This window comes from Branchiostoma lanceolatum, chromosome 18, assembly GCF_035083965.1.
Source record: "Branchiostoma lanceolatum isolate klBraLanc5 chromosome 18, klBraLanc5.hap2, whole genome shotgun sequence".
NCBI lineage: Eukaryota > Metazoa > Chordata > Leptocardii > Amphioxiformes > Branchiostomatidae > Branchiostoma > Branchiostoma lanceolatum.
The window spans coordinates 882,989-898,799 of record NC_089739.1 but is presented as its reverse complement, the minus strand read 5'-3'; the positions used below and the strand labels follow the sequence as shown (position 1 = coordinate 898,799).

The following is a 15,811-nucleotide window of genomic DNA, read 5'->3' as shown; positions in this document are numbered from 1 at the left end:
TTTCTTTTCCTCGTCTAGATTAAAGAACACTGGTCACTGAAGAGTCGGAGGGTCACTGTTCAAGGTCATCATGTTAGCAGCTAAACGTTTCATGTTTTTACCGAACGTATTTCGACCAAATAAGGAATGTTTTCCTTATTTGTTATTTTTTGTCGAAGAATCTCCTTTTTCTTGTCAAGACTAGAGAAAATTTGTCACTGATGATTTGTGAGGTCACTTTTGTGCATTTCAAGGTCATGATTTTAGCAGCCGAACGTTCTACACACCACCTAGTGTTAAAAGTTAAATACACTTCACTACCAGTAGACTAGCCTCCTGCTGTAGTGATTGCACAAAGTTGTGTGGCTTAAGGGCTACTGAAACGGAGATGGGTGCCGCCATATGCACCATCTGGTGCGACACTTTAACTTTAACTTTAACTTTAACTTTAACTTTAACTTTAACTTTAACTTTAACTTTAACTTTAACTTTAACTTTAACTTTAGCTTCAGCTTTAGCTTTAGCTTTAGCTTTAACTTTAGCTTTAGCTTTAACTTTAGCTTTAACTTTAGCTTTAACTTCACAGAAAATGTGAAAGGGAGGGCAAAACTTTACAAGATTCCCTCCCACACACTAAAGACATGAACGTCAGCTGTTACAATGTATTACAGCATAAATCAACTTGACATACTTAAACCTTAGCTTTAATCTTAATTTTAACTTTTACTTTAACCCACCCCACCCACATGCTCGTACTCCGCCCTTTGCCCATCCGGGTAGCACCCGTTCTGTCCTCCCACCTGGATTTACCTTTACAATAAAACTCGGATTTGTCGACTGGAGTCTGACAGGTCCTATCTGATCCGCCATGATGTGAGAGGAAGGATTAGGATTTAATGACGCGACCTCCGGGGTGGTGATAACGTTCTATATGCTCTAGGCGGACACGGTGGTGCGATCATTTATAGTCAGGATTTAATTATAATAAAGCAATGTTGTTGTTCCTGTTGCTTTCTTAAGCTTTCATCAGTGTTATGACTAGGTTGATGAAAGGATGGTGAGTCTTACCGAAGACTTTTAGAAAATGGTTCATACGACGTTCTCTGCTCAGCGCTCAGCACTTATACAAAGGGGTATGGTAGTTGAACACACAGCATTGTACCAGTGGACTATCCCCTGCTAGTTCTTGTACAGATGTGTGGCCCAAGGGCTACAGAAATGGAGATGGGCGCCGCCCCTTTGCATCTTACCAAGACGCCCGTGTTACTAATGTACGGTTTAACTGGTGCAGCCCCCGGGGTACGATGGTGTTCTCTCTGCTCTAGGCGGGTACAGTCGTGCGATCTTGAATACCGTCAAGATTTGATAAAACAACAGTTGAACTGTAGTTGTCAATCAGCCTACCTACCTAGTCCCTTGACCTCCGGGTCGTGGGGGGGGGAAATGTAGCAAATTCCAACACGCACACAAAAACAGAAGCAGTGGATCGCCTGTTCCATGATAAAGACTGGACTTTTGCGTAAGTCCAATTTTTTGTGTGTGTGTTGGCAATAATAGGTCAATTTTGATTCAGAAAACAATGTTGTTGTTGTCTTTATTGTTGTTTTTATGAGTATATTTATGTGAAGGATATAGTGGTGCGATGTCCTTGGGTTTTGATAAAGTTCTCTCTGCTCTAGGCAGACATGGCACTGGGGCGATTAGCAGGCGTTTAATAAAGCAATGTTATTGTTTTTCCAATCGGCATTATGGATATTTTTTGTTGTAAGAAGTTACTTAATTTGGTTTGATATACACAATCTCAATAACTGTGAAAATTAGACTTGCGTTAAGCTGTCTTTTGAATGGGGGTAGCGTTTCTTAAAAGAAGGACTTAAACAAATCTAGATGCAAATAATTTTCTAAGTTTGCAAATGTTCTAAAAGAATAACTTGGAGATTAAGGAAAATTAGAAGAAAGCACGTCGCACCGGTGCGGGTTTGCGTCGTGCGGCATTTGGCACTGAGATTAAACCTCAAGCAGAATTAATTGGTCAAGAAGTAATTTGGGTAGTTTTCAATCATAGTCGGCAAACATGCGTATCCTGTTGCAGTGACGTGCCCTAGAAATGAAATGACCCATTGTTCTATGTCTGCTACACCCTATAGTCCAACATTACGTATGTGGCGTAATTTCAAAAAGAATAGAAAGACATTGTCTCAATGACAGATACAAGCCACAAGACAAAAAGAAGTGTTTAAAGTCTGATTTAGATTCTGGTTCGAGCTTAACCATATAGCTTATGTCAATCAAGAGTGTTCTATGTCTGCTACACCCTACTCCAATATTACGTCGATGACGAAACTGAAGAGAAGAATAGGAAGGTATTGTCTCAGTGGACGGAAAAAGCCACAAGACTAACAAACTTGTAAAAGTCCGATCTAGTTCGAGCTAAACCGTAGCTGATATCAATCTAGAGTGTTCTGTGTCTGCTACACCCTAGTCCAACATTACATACATGAAGTAACTTCAATAAGAAAAAAAATAAGGTATTGTCTCAGTAGAAGATACAAGCCACAAAACCACCAAATTTGAAGATGTCTGATCCAGCAAGCTACACCTAACAACGAAAGCTAAGAGCGCCATAGCTGTTATCAATCAAGAGTGTTAATCAAATACTCGTTCTTTCTTCGACCCATTGTTCTATACTTTTCACAACACCCTAGGAGACCTAGTCCAACATTACGTATCTAAAGTAACTTCGAAAAGAATATAAAGGTATGCATCAGTAGAAGGAAGAAGCCGCTAGGCTAACAAACTTGCAGAAGTCTGATCCAGCAAGCTACACCCAAGAAAAAAACAACAAGAGAGCAATGACTGTTAACAATCTAAAGTGTTTATAAAATACTAGTTCTGTCTTCGAGCCATTGTGATACTAAGTCTGGTAAACATGAGATGCAGTAGGGCCCTCTTAATTAGATAGCTTTTAACAAAGTTTCCTGTAGATATGCGGGTCTTAAACGCCTGGTGCCTCACAGAATAGTAGACAATGATAGGAAGTGTCAATATAAGATAAAACGACATGGTATCACTTATTGACTCTGTAGCTAAATTAGAATGTATCTTCATATGTTTCCAGATCTCGTGGACTTTGCGTCCGTCAGAAAAGGCAAGTGTTCATCAAGTAAAACATGCTTCTACTATCGATAGTCCCTTTATACAGGGAAATAACTATTGAAGATTGCCACACATAGCCGACCATACGTTCCAGACAGACCATGCATATGTTTGGGAGTTAGTCGTGAGCGAAGTCACCTGTATCAGGTTAGTCGGCGAAGTTGCCTTCTGGCCTTTAAAAGCTGTATCATATCAGCCAGTCTACTATAAAGTTTGCAACATCGGGAAACAACGTCGAGAAAGTCGAGGAGCAAACTGGAGCTAGAATAGGATGGATTCCAGGCTACTCCCAACCTAACGCCGACCTTGGTTGGGGAGGGGTCGGGTGCAAAGTCGCGAGAAGGTCCTGAATGTGTGACAGGGAGCTTTAGACATCCGCAGAAATAACTGCAAAGTCATCAGTACATATTTGCATACCCCATTCTTAACAGGGCAGCTTTGCAGAGATTGCGTCAGAAAACGCCATTAGTAAGTCGTTGCCATGGTTATGAGATACCCTTGTGACTTTTACCCTGGTCACGTGCACAGTTCAAAGCCCCCGTACCAGGTAGGGACCAGGTAAGGCTCCATCAGTATGACCCATCGTCAAAAGTACCAGGAACGGCTATTTTCTATTCCCTTTCTACAATCGTGAATAGCATATAACAGATAAGACAAAGTGTAAAGAAACGTGAATAATCTAAATGAACGTAACTTTGGGGTTCAAAATGAAGGTTAAATACTTATAAATTTGAGTTCAGACCTTAAACATTATCTTATGTCCAAGTCCCACAATGTTGAGAGGCTCATATGTCAATCGCCAACTGAACACAGAATCGTTCGGGTGTCATTTGAATGAAGATAAATAGCTCTTATGATTATCTCACGTCAGAGAGTTAGAAATTATATGATATGAGACGTTTTCTTACTTGAGCTTCTTTCGTCCCGTCCAGGCTCGATGCTGAATGAAAGAAAAAAAAAATCACATGAACGTCTGGTCATCTGTGGCTGGGAATCGGGTTCTGCTGCATAGCATAGAAGCGCTACTTTACTAGGGAACCCATAGTTAGAACACTCGTTGTTCCACTTGTAACCATTGTTAACTTACACTGTCTGTATACTTTTTCTATGCATTGATTTTATTACAATTAGCACTCGGGCAAGAACCTGCAATAAATCACTATTATTAGATTAAACATGCCCTACGTTATGCCAACGCTAACTCATTCGAAATCCAAACAGACCTCCATCCCAATGTCCCCCGTATGATGCACTCCTGTATAGAAATTATCTAAACTGCGCATACCTGGGAGGTGCTGCACTAGAGATCTATCAAAACCACTGTTTTTAAAGTTATGGATTTACGTAACCCGAAGGATTGAAGTTAATGGCGGTTATAGATCCTAAATTTGCAAAATGTAAACAACAACAAAAATCATAAGATGCTTACCTGGCCGGTGCCGCCACGGCGATCCATAACAGAAGGAGCGCGAATCTCCTCATCATCACTTCACAAAAACGACAGGTGAGTCAAGAACTTTCTCCTCACACGTAAAAGAAAACGACGCGGCTTCAGGAGCAAGATAAGACCCCGTGTGCGGACGGGGTTCTTGGGTTGGTCGGTCGGAACTCTGACACCTCACCGGCCGATCTGAGGACTCTACAGGTATATTTCTAAATTTATACATCAGGATGGACGACACCATTCCGTGCTTGACAGGGAGATATTTTCTAGACTCACTTTTCTTATCTTTCTTCACATTAATATTTATGATAATTGCAATTTGGAAAATGCCATATATACTTGTATGTGTATGAAGTATGACTGTTTGGGACAGTATTGCTTTTAAAAAGGCTGTAAAACATGAAAGGGGAATAAAATTAAATCCACATGTACCTCCAACTGCATATGGACCTTTCCCTCAAATCAAATATCATTATTCACATTCTTGATCAAAAGTTGACCGATAAGAAAAATGTAACCCGGATTTAGATTTTTCCTTTAAATTCTCAGTACTGCAGTTCAAATTTCCCTCAAAGCTTCATATATTCTATAAAATGTATATCTTCACCCCTAGAAATTTGCACATAAGTCAAAACGTACCGTAGGAATTATAATTTGGTTATACACCAGTCGTAATTAGCAGCGAGCACGTTACAGACCAAAGAGCGCGCTGTCAGTGGTGAAAAATGACTATGGACTAGCGGGGGTACGTTAAACACCGGGCGGTATGTTATCTACCCATAATCACCTCCCACTCCAGCCAATGCGCGTGTTACTAAGATATACAAGCATACGCGACGAGTTGTGCCAAAACACGGCCGGGTTTACCAAACAACGCAATCGCGGGGATCAAACTCACGGTATACAAACTAGTTTCTCTGTTTCAAACAACGATTAGGTTTAAGGAACCCACTCAAAAATCGCGCAAAGGAATTTTACATCAATGGACTTGTCTTAATGCGGTTTAACTTTAAAAGGGTGGAATGAAGGAATTATGAATGAACGACAGAAGGTTTAAGACATCACTGCAGTTCAAATTTGTAGTTAAGTATGACCTATGGTCTATCCATTTATAGACTGTGTAAGCAATGTGTGGGGGACTCTTTCGTCAAGCTAATTTTCAATGGCCTCTTTCAAGTCTCCCAACGCCGTCAGGAAAGTGACAATTGGTGTTTGATTTTTCTTTCCTAGTTATTTTTTCATGCAAGATGTTGGAGGTCCTTGAAAGATTGTGTTCTTCTTTTGATATACAGAATGTGGTGACAATCCAGCAAAACAACAAACAAAATTCGTAGATGACATATCCTTGTGACGAAATCAAATTTTGAAAAGAAAGAATCCATAGATACTTAAAGATAGATATGTGGACAGGCGTTGATCCTAAAATAAGTCATCATACAGCGTACACCCTTATCATCAAGTAGGCCCTACGGTAAGAGCACTCGAGAGCTTTCAACAGCGTTTAGAGTACGCTGTAGGGCTTTTGCGTGACGCAGATTTCTGGGGGAAAGTCGTGAGTTTCTGAAGGGGTAGTAAAAAAACAGTCAAGATTTTACCCCCGAAAATCTTCTTAAAGTTGGCACTGGTGTTACACCGAAAGACGCTGCATAGGCTGAACATTACTGACTGAGCCAAAGTTCGTTCCGTGCTTGTGTTGAAAGTATGATTGAGTACATTGACCGAAGTCGAGAGCTCTTACTGCAGGGTGACTTGTGGTAAGTTGCGTCACCCTAAATTATCACGTGTGTCATACGTCATGCCTACGCAGGGGGGCGCACATCGTGCGTAGGTACTGATAAAAAGCATGTTAGCACACATCGTTGACCGTGCAGTCACCATTCTAATGGTAATGTCAAGGGCTTGAGAGTTGTGCCTAAGATGATACTTACGGAGAGTATTGCTTTGCCTACCTGTGTGTGTGTGCTTGCCAAACACTGGGTCGCAAAGCAGCATGGATAAGGGGGTCTAGATTCTAGAACGTTCTTTTTAAACTTAGTTTTTATTACTGGATGTACAGATTTCTTCATGATTTGAAATAACAAATTTTCTCTACGTTAAGTCATAACAACGTTAGAAAAATGCATTACAAAGACAAAAACATTTCTTGAACGTCCGGTTTCTAGAGCGTTTCCTTCATGTATCTGCCCTCTCATTTCAAAGACGGTAAAAAGGACTGATGTAAAAGGAATGTTGGCATGTCATCTTAAGTTATAAATGCCATGTTACATGCTGTCGACATGTCAAATTCCTTTTACCCGCCAGACGTGGCTGAGATCTTTGTAAACACTCCGGCAGTCTGTACAATAGTGTCGTGATTAATGCACGGCTGACTTAGCGTGTAATAGAAATAAGAGGAGACACCTGAAACCCGGAGTTCAGTATAACCTGGGAACGTTTTTGTACAGGGAAATGTTGGTTTAGCCCGGTATGCAGGAGATCTTTAGGTAAACACTTCAGTAAGCGTGCGTTCTGACAAATGCAAGGGCAACGGTGGTGTTAGGATCTTCACACCTATGCGTATGTGTCTGTATAAGTTGCGTATCAACACGTTTTTGGTTTAGGTAAAGTTTGCGGCCCAAAAAGTCATTTCTTTGGTTCGATAACTAGGCAACTTTTTCCCGCAAACTTAAGTTTAAAAAAAAAAAGCAGCAAAGACAATGTGGTCTTAATAGTTTTGTGAACATACAAATGCATCTTTAGTCCTTCAGTAGATGAGGCTAGAACACTTGGCCCTATTAGTTACAAAAAGTCAACTTTTATTTTTCTATGGTAGACAACTATAGTCATAATCATGGTATTCGACTATTCGTACTAACTTAGGAACATATGAAACCTCAAGGGAATGAATTGCATAATCAATAATAAAATCTGTATACTTAAAGTCATTGCTAAAAATTTTAACTGTTACTACAATGAAAGTATATATAGCTAGTATGGCAGACTCAATAAAGTTTCCAAATGGAAATGTGTGAATACCCATGCAACAAGTTCCCACCAAAATTAGGCCATGTCACTGGTTAGGCTCAAGGGACCCCAACACATGGGAAATCAGAGCAGGCTTCTTAACGGAGAACCCAAGACAAAGGGCTTCTTGATGGAAAAGTAGGAAGAATTCAAGCTTCTCGTTGGAAGAAATAGGGACAGAAATCAGGCTCCTTGCTGGGAAGAAAAAACCTTGAAGAAGAAAGGACAAATACGGACTTCTCATTGAGAAAAGTGAAGAGATAAATAGGCCAGAAAAGTTGGCAGAATTGACCAGAAGGCCAGTTGAATTCCATCTCGTAACTCAACTGGAGAGGTGTCAAGCATCAGGCCAGTCGGGCCTAGCACAAACAGAACGATTGTGGTGCAAGCATGTCCGTCATGTTGACCTTTGAAATTGAGGACCGACACCCAAAGCTGGTGTGTTATGCTGAATGGCGGTTATACCGGCTATATAAATACAGATACATCGTTCAATACATTTTCAAAAGTATCATACAAGATCTACATTGTCATGCAGAATCTCTGTCACACTTGTGTCTCTATGATCACTTGACCTCTTGGAGGATTCGGGGTGGCAGCAGCATTGTTCATAGATGTTCCAGCAGTGTCTAAAAAAATCAGAGAACTCACCATAAGAGGCCATGAGTTAAAAGCAAAGGTACATTGTAGCAGTATAAATCCTTTCAAGTTAACCAACAAAACTGATTTACTTCAAAATGGTATTTATAAACTTTCCTTAATTTCATCCAGTATAAGTTATACTATAACTCTAACTGCTATAACTGCTATAAGCTTATGCCTAATAAAAAAAGAAAAGGTGTACTAGACTTACATGGAAAGCTACACCATTGTTTGCTTTGGGACATGAAACACAAAAAATCCAAACAATTAAGATTGCTCACCTTCTTCACAGTCAACTGACAATGCAACTGGTCTTCTCATCTAACTACCTGGTACACCTAGGAGCACAGAAATATAAACTTCCATTACTTTTACATAAAACACTTGCTAGAAAAAAAGAAGTGACAAAAATTCCATAGTTTACCGAAAACGCACACTATGGAAGCAGCTCTACGTGGAACTCTCTTTCCCCATAGGTAAAAACAGCAGTTTCTGTCACTTCTTTTCAACACAAGGATAACCAGGAATGTCTGCCAACAACTGTTTATGTTGCTTTTATTATTATTAGCCAACATTGATATGTACTTTCCACTTTTTTCCTAATTTATATTGTATATCATTCTGCAGACCCCCTTTAAAACTGCCCCAGTGGACTGTGGTGATACATGTACATAGTTCCTGGGTAAATAAATAAATAAACCCACTGTTAACAGAAGATCTAACTCCTTTTTGGCTTGAATATTTTCTATACTTATACTGTTTCAAACAGCGATTCCAGTTTTTGATGGCACATAGGAAATTGCTTGTGCCCTGCTTAACACTAATATTGTATTGCATGTAAATTCTAGTGTTAGACTTAAAAGGCTATAATAGTGACAATACATGTACAGTATACACATTGGCAGGCTTATAATTACCTTGTCCTGCTCTGCCATTTGCGGATGTAAAGACAGCATTTTTTCTTGTCCTTCTGTAATGGCAAGACAAAAACATGTAAATATTAGTCTTTATTCTAGAAAAGCAAAGACATAATATAGCAACTACATACATACATCTCTGCTACACAAATATGCCTGTATGACTGATAACTCACTTATGTCATACCTGGGCCTGATACGGGTGTTCCATAGAATATTTTGAATGCATTTCGAGCCCGGAAATTGGAATACCGGATTCGGAGGTTGGAATCGATGTAGTTACAGCTTTTTGTTCGAGGACACAAAACTCCCTCAACTTTTGGCGCATTCCGCATTAAAATGTGTGTTTTCTCGGGTGGGTATGACATAAATAAAATACAATACGTTGTATTCCGCATCACCCTCGGTCCCAGCCCTCCCACGGGTCGGATCGGCCTACGGTCGTCGGGTGATCCTACCCGCGGTCGGGCTGGTACCTTGGGTGATACGGAATCCCCCGTGTTGCATTCTATATTTATTTACAAAAGACAGACAGCTACTTTTAAAACATGGCGTACAGTTGCCATCATGTCATAATATTGTTTGGTATTACAGAAAAATAAATTCTGCTACTAGTATATTACTACACTCATTCAAACTAACATGCAATTGCAAACACTCTTGAAATCTGATTCTTTAAAATACTGGCCTTATGTATCATGTTAGTTAATTTCTATTCATCATTTTGTGGTCTTGGTTTACTTTTTGATGATCAAATGAAATTTAAAAAAATGTTCGCACAGAAAAATTCAGACCATAAAACCACAATTCAATATCTTATGCTGTTTCAAAATTTTATCCAGTTGCTTGAGTAACTATTTTTTGCCGTATCTTGTTGAGGCAAAGTTTTGAACATAAGTCAACATAATCAGTAGGAGTGAATCAATGTCATACCTGGCTTAGCTGTGTTCGGGGCAGCAGTAGTTACAGGACCACCCGAGCTGCTAACCTGAGTTGAGGCATGTCCTCCACTTGCACCCTCTGGGGGAGATGAACCTGAGGTGGAAACAGGAGATGTTAAGCAAAACTGATGCAAACAAGATACTGTAACTTGATTTGAGTTTGCGGGATCACATATTTTTGCAGTTGAAGCTTAATCCAGGGAATGGATTTCAATGCACAACATCCATAGGAGGCATACCTGCATTCCCCTGTGCCTTTTGCTTTGGGCTGGCCCCTGGTCCCTTGCCTGGCAAAGCCACCCCTCCTTGCTTTGCCTCAGTTTTATTTGCTAAGAGGAAGACAAAAATAACATAGCCGATCAAACTCAAACATCTGCAACACTCTCTGTAATATCACTAAAATTGGGAAAACAACTAGGAAATGAACCATAGAAGTTCAAAGTATATATCTAACATAGAATGAAAACCACATTTGTTTTTGTGGACAGACCTAAGAGCCTCGGGTCCTCAGTTCTAACAAACAGATGAGGAGGTAATGGTTCATGGTAATGGTGAACCACTTTCAGATAGCTTGAATAACCATTCCTTTTAGAGTTGTAAAATATAACTGATACAATACTGAAATTCCCAATCATCATCATTGACTGTTTTAAGTGTTATGAGACTATGAAGTCCTACAGTATATGTCCTACCTCCTCCAGACATCATGGGATCCATCTCCATTGAATCTTCTTCACGTCTGCTTCTTTTCCCTATAAGGGACACAAGGAAGAAGCAATGCATGGGTCAGGATCTGTGTATTGCATCCTGCATACAAATAATGGTACAGTGTCAAAACCATATAGATTCTAGAACCATGATAAATCAGATCTAATAGACCTTAACTGTAAATTCCTGCATGTATAAACAATGTATAGTGCACAGACTATAGAGTACATTAATCGGAATCAAGAAGCTAAAAAAGTCTTTATTTTCTAGTATGCAAGGCCGATCGAAAATGTGACAATCAACCCAAAGCCTGAAAGGCCTTACAGTAGAGATAAGTAGATGGAAACAGTCGTGTGTGGCAGGAACTCTGATTTTCTGACCATGGTTGGTGACCCTATGAGCACAGCTTCAGTGGAAAACACAAAGTGCTGAATATCTCAATTTTTCTACTGAAATCTCGGCAAAATATGTGTCGCAATATTTCAGAATGGACTGCTTCTGTTTGACTATAGACTGTCCCAAGCTAAACGAGGCCATCATTTGACAGGCAGACGCCCCTCTGGCGGGAACGCTGGGGTAAATAATCATAATATGTTCGGGACCTGTAAACAGTGAGAATTAACTGGATAGAAAAGGATGAAGAGAGTATGGTAGCCCCGGTAAACTAGATGGATAGCACCCAGGCTTCTACATTCTAGATTACATCATGCATACAAATTAAGGCACAGTTTGAAGCATTGAAAATTGTTAGGCAGATTGAACCTGGATAGACATGTCAACGATAAACATGTAATATAGTTCCCAGATCATCGAATATGATACAATAAATCAAGAAATTACAAATGCCGCAGTGTTATTTTCCTAGGATTCAAATATCAATGCTGACAAAAACGTGGCATCTAACCCGAAACCCTACTAGTAGCAGGCCTGCAGTAGAGAGAAGTAGATGGAAGCAGTCGTGTGCGGCAGGAACATGTAGCCAGCTACAATCAGGATAGCTGTAGTCAGAAGAGAGAGACAATGCAGTAGAAAGCATCATTCACAGATAGCCATCAGCAAGAAAGCATTGCATACTAGTCCATGATGTTTGCATCTACTTGTAAATATCAATTTCAAAGCCATACTATCTTGACTTTTGGAAATGGCATTGTCTGACACAAGCGAGAAATAAAAATTTAATTTTCTGGTAATATATTAATTCAACCTGTTACTGACATTTACTGTAGCCCATACCTTTTTTCTTCTTCAAAAAACAATAAAAAAACATATAATGATACATTTACATGTGTACAAATATCATTGATAGTTCTATTGGGAATAATAAGCCATGTTTCATCCGAGGAATATCATATGACAGAAATCTAAATGAAATAATATAAAATGTATATACAGATTCACTATAAATACCATAAAAACACTTACTCTTTTGATTTCGTCTTTTGCAGCAATAATATGTGATGGTACTTGTAGCTACAATAACAATGATAATGCCACTAATAGCTCCAACAGAGATTCCAGCGATGTCCCCACTGTCCAGCCTTGGCCCTGCATCTGAAAATGTATTTTCAATATGAGTGCCAGGAGATACATGTACATTGTATCTGTCTGCAGAAAATGCCCTTCATTGTCTTCCCAACACTAAGACCTTGGCAATGAGAGTTCAAAATAAATAATCAAAATTCTAGCCCTGCCACTGGACATAGAAGTCTAACAGAGTTTGAACTCTTGCTACAGGAAAAGGTTTCCCATTATTAATATCATATACGTCAGATTGTCACATAGAATAATAGAAGCAGCACAGGACTGCTACGTCTGGAGAAATGCTGTATGTAGATCAAATAGACACAAAAACTTGTTAATCCCTAGAACTCTGTCATCCATGTTGACTGTGTGATGTCCGCCCAACACTCTATGTCTATATGTCATTGCTATTGATGTTATCAAAATTTTAATAATGATGAATAATAATGTTTTTATGCTCTATGTATTCAATTATCCAAAGTGCAATAGTAGAAGTGATGGTAAAATCAATGCAATTCAGTCCAATAAAGGACTGCAATTTTGATTGTTCAATAAAGTTTGAAGTTAAGTTTGAAGTACATCCGAAAAGTGGGCCGGTACAACACTGACAGTAAATCCCATAAAAATGCTATGAATTAGGCTAGTTACTCACCGGCTACAAGAAGTTTTTGAGGAGTCCCATCTCTACTAGTATCTGCTCCTATTTGTTGGCAATAATAGGACCCCTCATCCTCCCTTCTGACGTTATTGATCCTGAGATCCACGCCGTCAGGCCCCTCCAGGCTGACACGGCCTTGGAACCCCAGGTGGAAGATTTGGAATTCATCTGGCTGAGTATCTGCATTAAATGATTAAGAGCAATCATGAACCATTGAACCATTGACCTTATTGAAGGTGGTAGTATGTCAACATGACCTGCTCTTTTCAGACATTATTTCACAACATGAAACAGCCTGAGTCAGGGTTGGACCGATTGCTAAGGGCACAAGTTAAAATGCCAATCATTCAAGCGCATGGGTGCGATTTTTCCTTAGGTAGATGTGGGTAGATATTGGTCCACTAGCCTGACTTCACTCCCAACGCCAGTGCCAGCGGCTCGCCCGGACAGACCAGCCCTAAAGGCTTGTCAGACACCGATTAAGGTACCCAGCCCAGGCCTTCCAATATTGATCAATGATGCAAGTGTCATGAGCCGTTCCGGCTTCAAACTGCTGAGAGATTTTTTTTTAATTGAAAAATAAATGGGTTTTCTTGCTTCATATTAAAAATGAATGTACCGAATGCCATGTAATTTTTTGGCCAGTGAAAAGTGGTTTGGGCCAGTACCTATACTGTAGTTACAGTATGGTAAGTGAATTTTCTAAACCTTGTCCAACACTGTATACCAGAGTACTCACTTGCCCATCTTTTCAAAATGACACCATCGTTGCTCCTCAACCAATGGAAGTCCTCGCTTCTGACGTAGGGAATATCACAACGTAGCTCCACAGAACCCCCTTCCACCACAGGCCTCTCTACTGGGGTAGCAGTGCCACCTGGTGGACAGAACAAGAACTGCAGTTATTCACCAGCATCTAAATAATGTAAATCTTCAAATGTTCAGTGTTTTGATTTTCATAGCTTGATTTCCTTGCTTTATTATCTTATTCTTAGCATGCATACATTAAATCCACATCATAACACTTCATGATGACATCGATTCATAAGTCGTCAAAGGCCAAGACTTCTGACAGGATGTTCCTGTCAATAAGAATTTTGTGGCAATAACGTCAGATCAGATGATTATCTTCTCTATCCAAATAACAGAACATGTCCAAAGTATGCAAGTATTATCTAAACTATGAAGACTAGCATAAAATTTCCTTGTCAATCGTTACACAAAAAGGGTCTCTAGTCTATTTACATATTCATGTTTGCAAATAGTGCAAGTATGGAATTCCTGTATACGGAATTAAATGATTTCTCAATATTCTATATCTATTAATACTCCTCAGATCTCGGTTATGTATGCCACATGGTTGAATGGTCCTATCTGTACTAGTATCATGGAATGCATTGGAGTTTTTTTATTTATAAAATTTACTTATTAATTATGAAAATGAGTTCCTGGTCTGCATATATAATTGTTATTTAATCATGTCGCCCATCACTTACACTACGTACATAACGAAAATCATGACAATCTGTCAACCCTACCTCTAATTATCACCTTTCAAAAATCTTAACAAAAACACCCCTGCACAGGCTGCAGTTCCAGAACAAGCTGCTGGGGGTCCAAACCAAACTTTACCTTTTTTTTTTCAAAATCAAGAGCTACCTGTCACCAAAGTCAAACCACAGGTGGTCCAGAAGATGAGATATCAAAATCGTAATCACTGCATACCAGTCGCTAATGGGCCCAAAATCTAATAATAATTTTCGTTGTGTCATAAAGACGTACCAAATATAAAAACAATCCATCCAGGCACAGTTATCGTATTCAAAGACACACACGCAGACACGAGTAACCAAAAAAGTTTAGGCAGGAAAATAATTTTGGGGGAGGGGGGTAGAGTTGGTAACACATGTCTGGAACATCGCGTATAGAGTAGGAAAAAATAGCATTACCCTGTTCCACTGATGTCCCCAAAACTAGCGCCACCACCGCTGCAAGGTATGTAGTGTCTACCATGATGACGCTCTCGCCTCCAAAACGTTGTTTTGTTGCTAAAATCCCCTCCAAAATCGCTGAGCAAAAAATCCGGACTGATTTTCCCGGGAGCGGCGACTAATGTGATTGCGCATGCGTGCTGATGGCGGATCTGTCCCTCGTTCCCAGGACTGCCAGGACCTTCCGTATCTGTGTAACAACATCATGCTGTATTATACACAAGATCTGGTATAGTATATATATAAAGGTGATATAAATGTAATATTCTGCACTCCTTGTTATTCAAATATCACTTAAGAACTTTAAACTTTGCTCTGGTAAACTCTAAGACTTGGGTACGAGCTTGCTCTTTGACCTTTAGATTGCGTCACCAAACATGTGCTGGGTTTTCCCCAACCGGAAATACATCTCAAACCTGACGATTTCCACCACGGCCACGCCTGTTTTCACGTCATTTTAAGGAAGGTGTGGTCTTCGATCACGAGTGAAGTACACCTGAGTATCCATGACGTCACCTGGCAGTGAGCCAGGAAATTATTACCCGAAACGAGAGGGAGAGGGGAGTTGGCGACAACAACAAACGTGGGAGGGCGGGATCTGAAGTCTGAGGGGAATTCCAGCATGTGACCGGCACCCTCCTCGCAACTGGATAGACTTGTTAATAAACACTAGAAGCAGAGGATACTAGCAGGAACTTAACATCCGACTGGCAACAGATCCCTGGCTTGTATTGAACTGAAACAAGTCAAGAGGAAATTGCTCTCTAGCAAGGAGGTTTAAATAGGACCTCCTTGTCTCTAGCTAGTGCATTGACAGAAGCAACCAGGCGGGACAGTCACAACAACAACAA

The 15,811-nt window shown here is 39.9% G+C and overlaps 1 protein-coding gene across 1 annotated transcript; it reads right to left on the bottom strand.

The window, feature by feature from the left end:
- Positions 1-11,434: 11,434 nt before the first annotated feature.
- Positions 11,435-15,073, bottom strand: LOC136424360 (uncharacterized). Its single transcript, XM_066412930.1, has 5 exons — positions 14,919-15,073; positions 13,709-13,846; positions 12,964-13,149; positions 12,213-12,341; positions 11,435-11,788 (listed from the first exon to the last, which is right to left on the bottom strand). The coding sequence occupies exons 1-5, from the start codon at positions 14,980-14,982 to the stop codon at positions 11,706-11,708; spliced, it is 600 nt and encodes a 199-aa protein (XP_066269027.1). The 5' UTR covers positions 14,983-15,073; the 3' UTR covers positions 11,435-11,705.
- Positions 15,074-15,811: the final 738 nt, after the last annotated feature.

What these genes read in the sequence shown, in the direction of transcription:
- LOC136424360 (XM_066412930.1), bottom strand. Translation starts at nt 14,982, where the DNA reads ATGGTAGACACTACATACCTTGCAGCGGTGGTGGCGCTAGTTTTGGGG. An exon ending in GGGGACATCAGTGGAACAGG is followed by an intron (nt 13,847 to 14,918) that starts GTAATGCTATTT and finishes TCTGTCCACCAG; the next exon opens with GTGGCACTGCTACCCCAGTA. An exon ending in TCAAAAACTTCTTGTAGCCG is followed by an intron (nt 12,342 to 12,963) that starts GTGAGTAACTAG and finishes ATACATTTTCAG; the next exon opens with ATGCAGGGCCAAGGCTGGAC.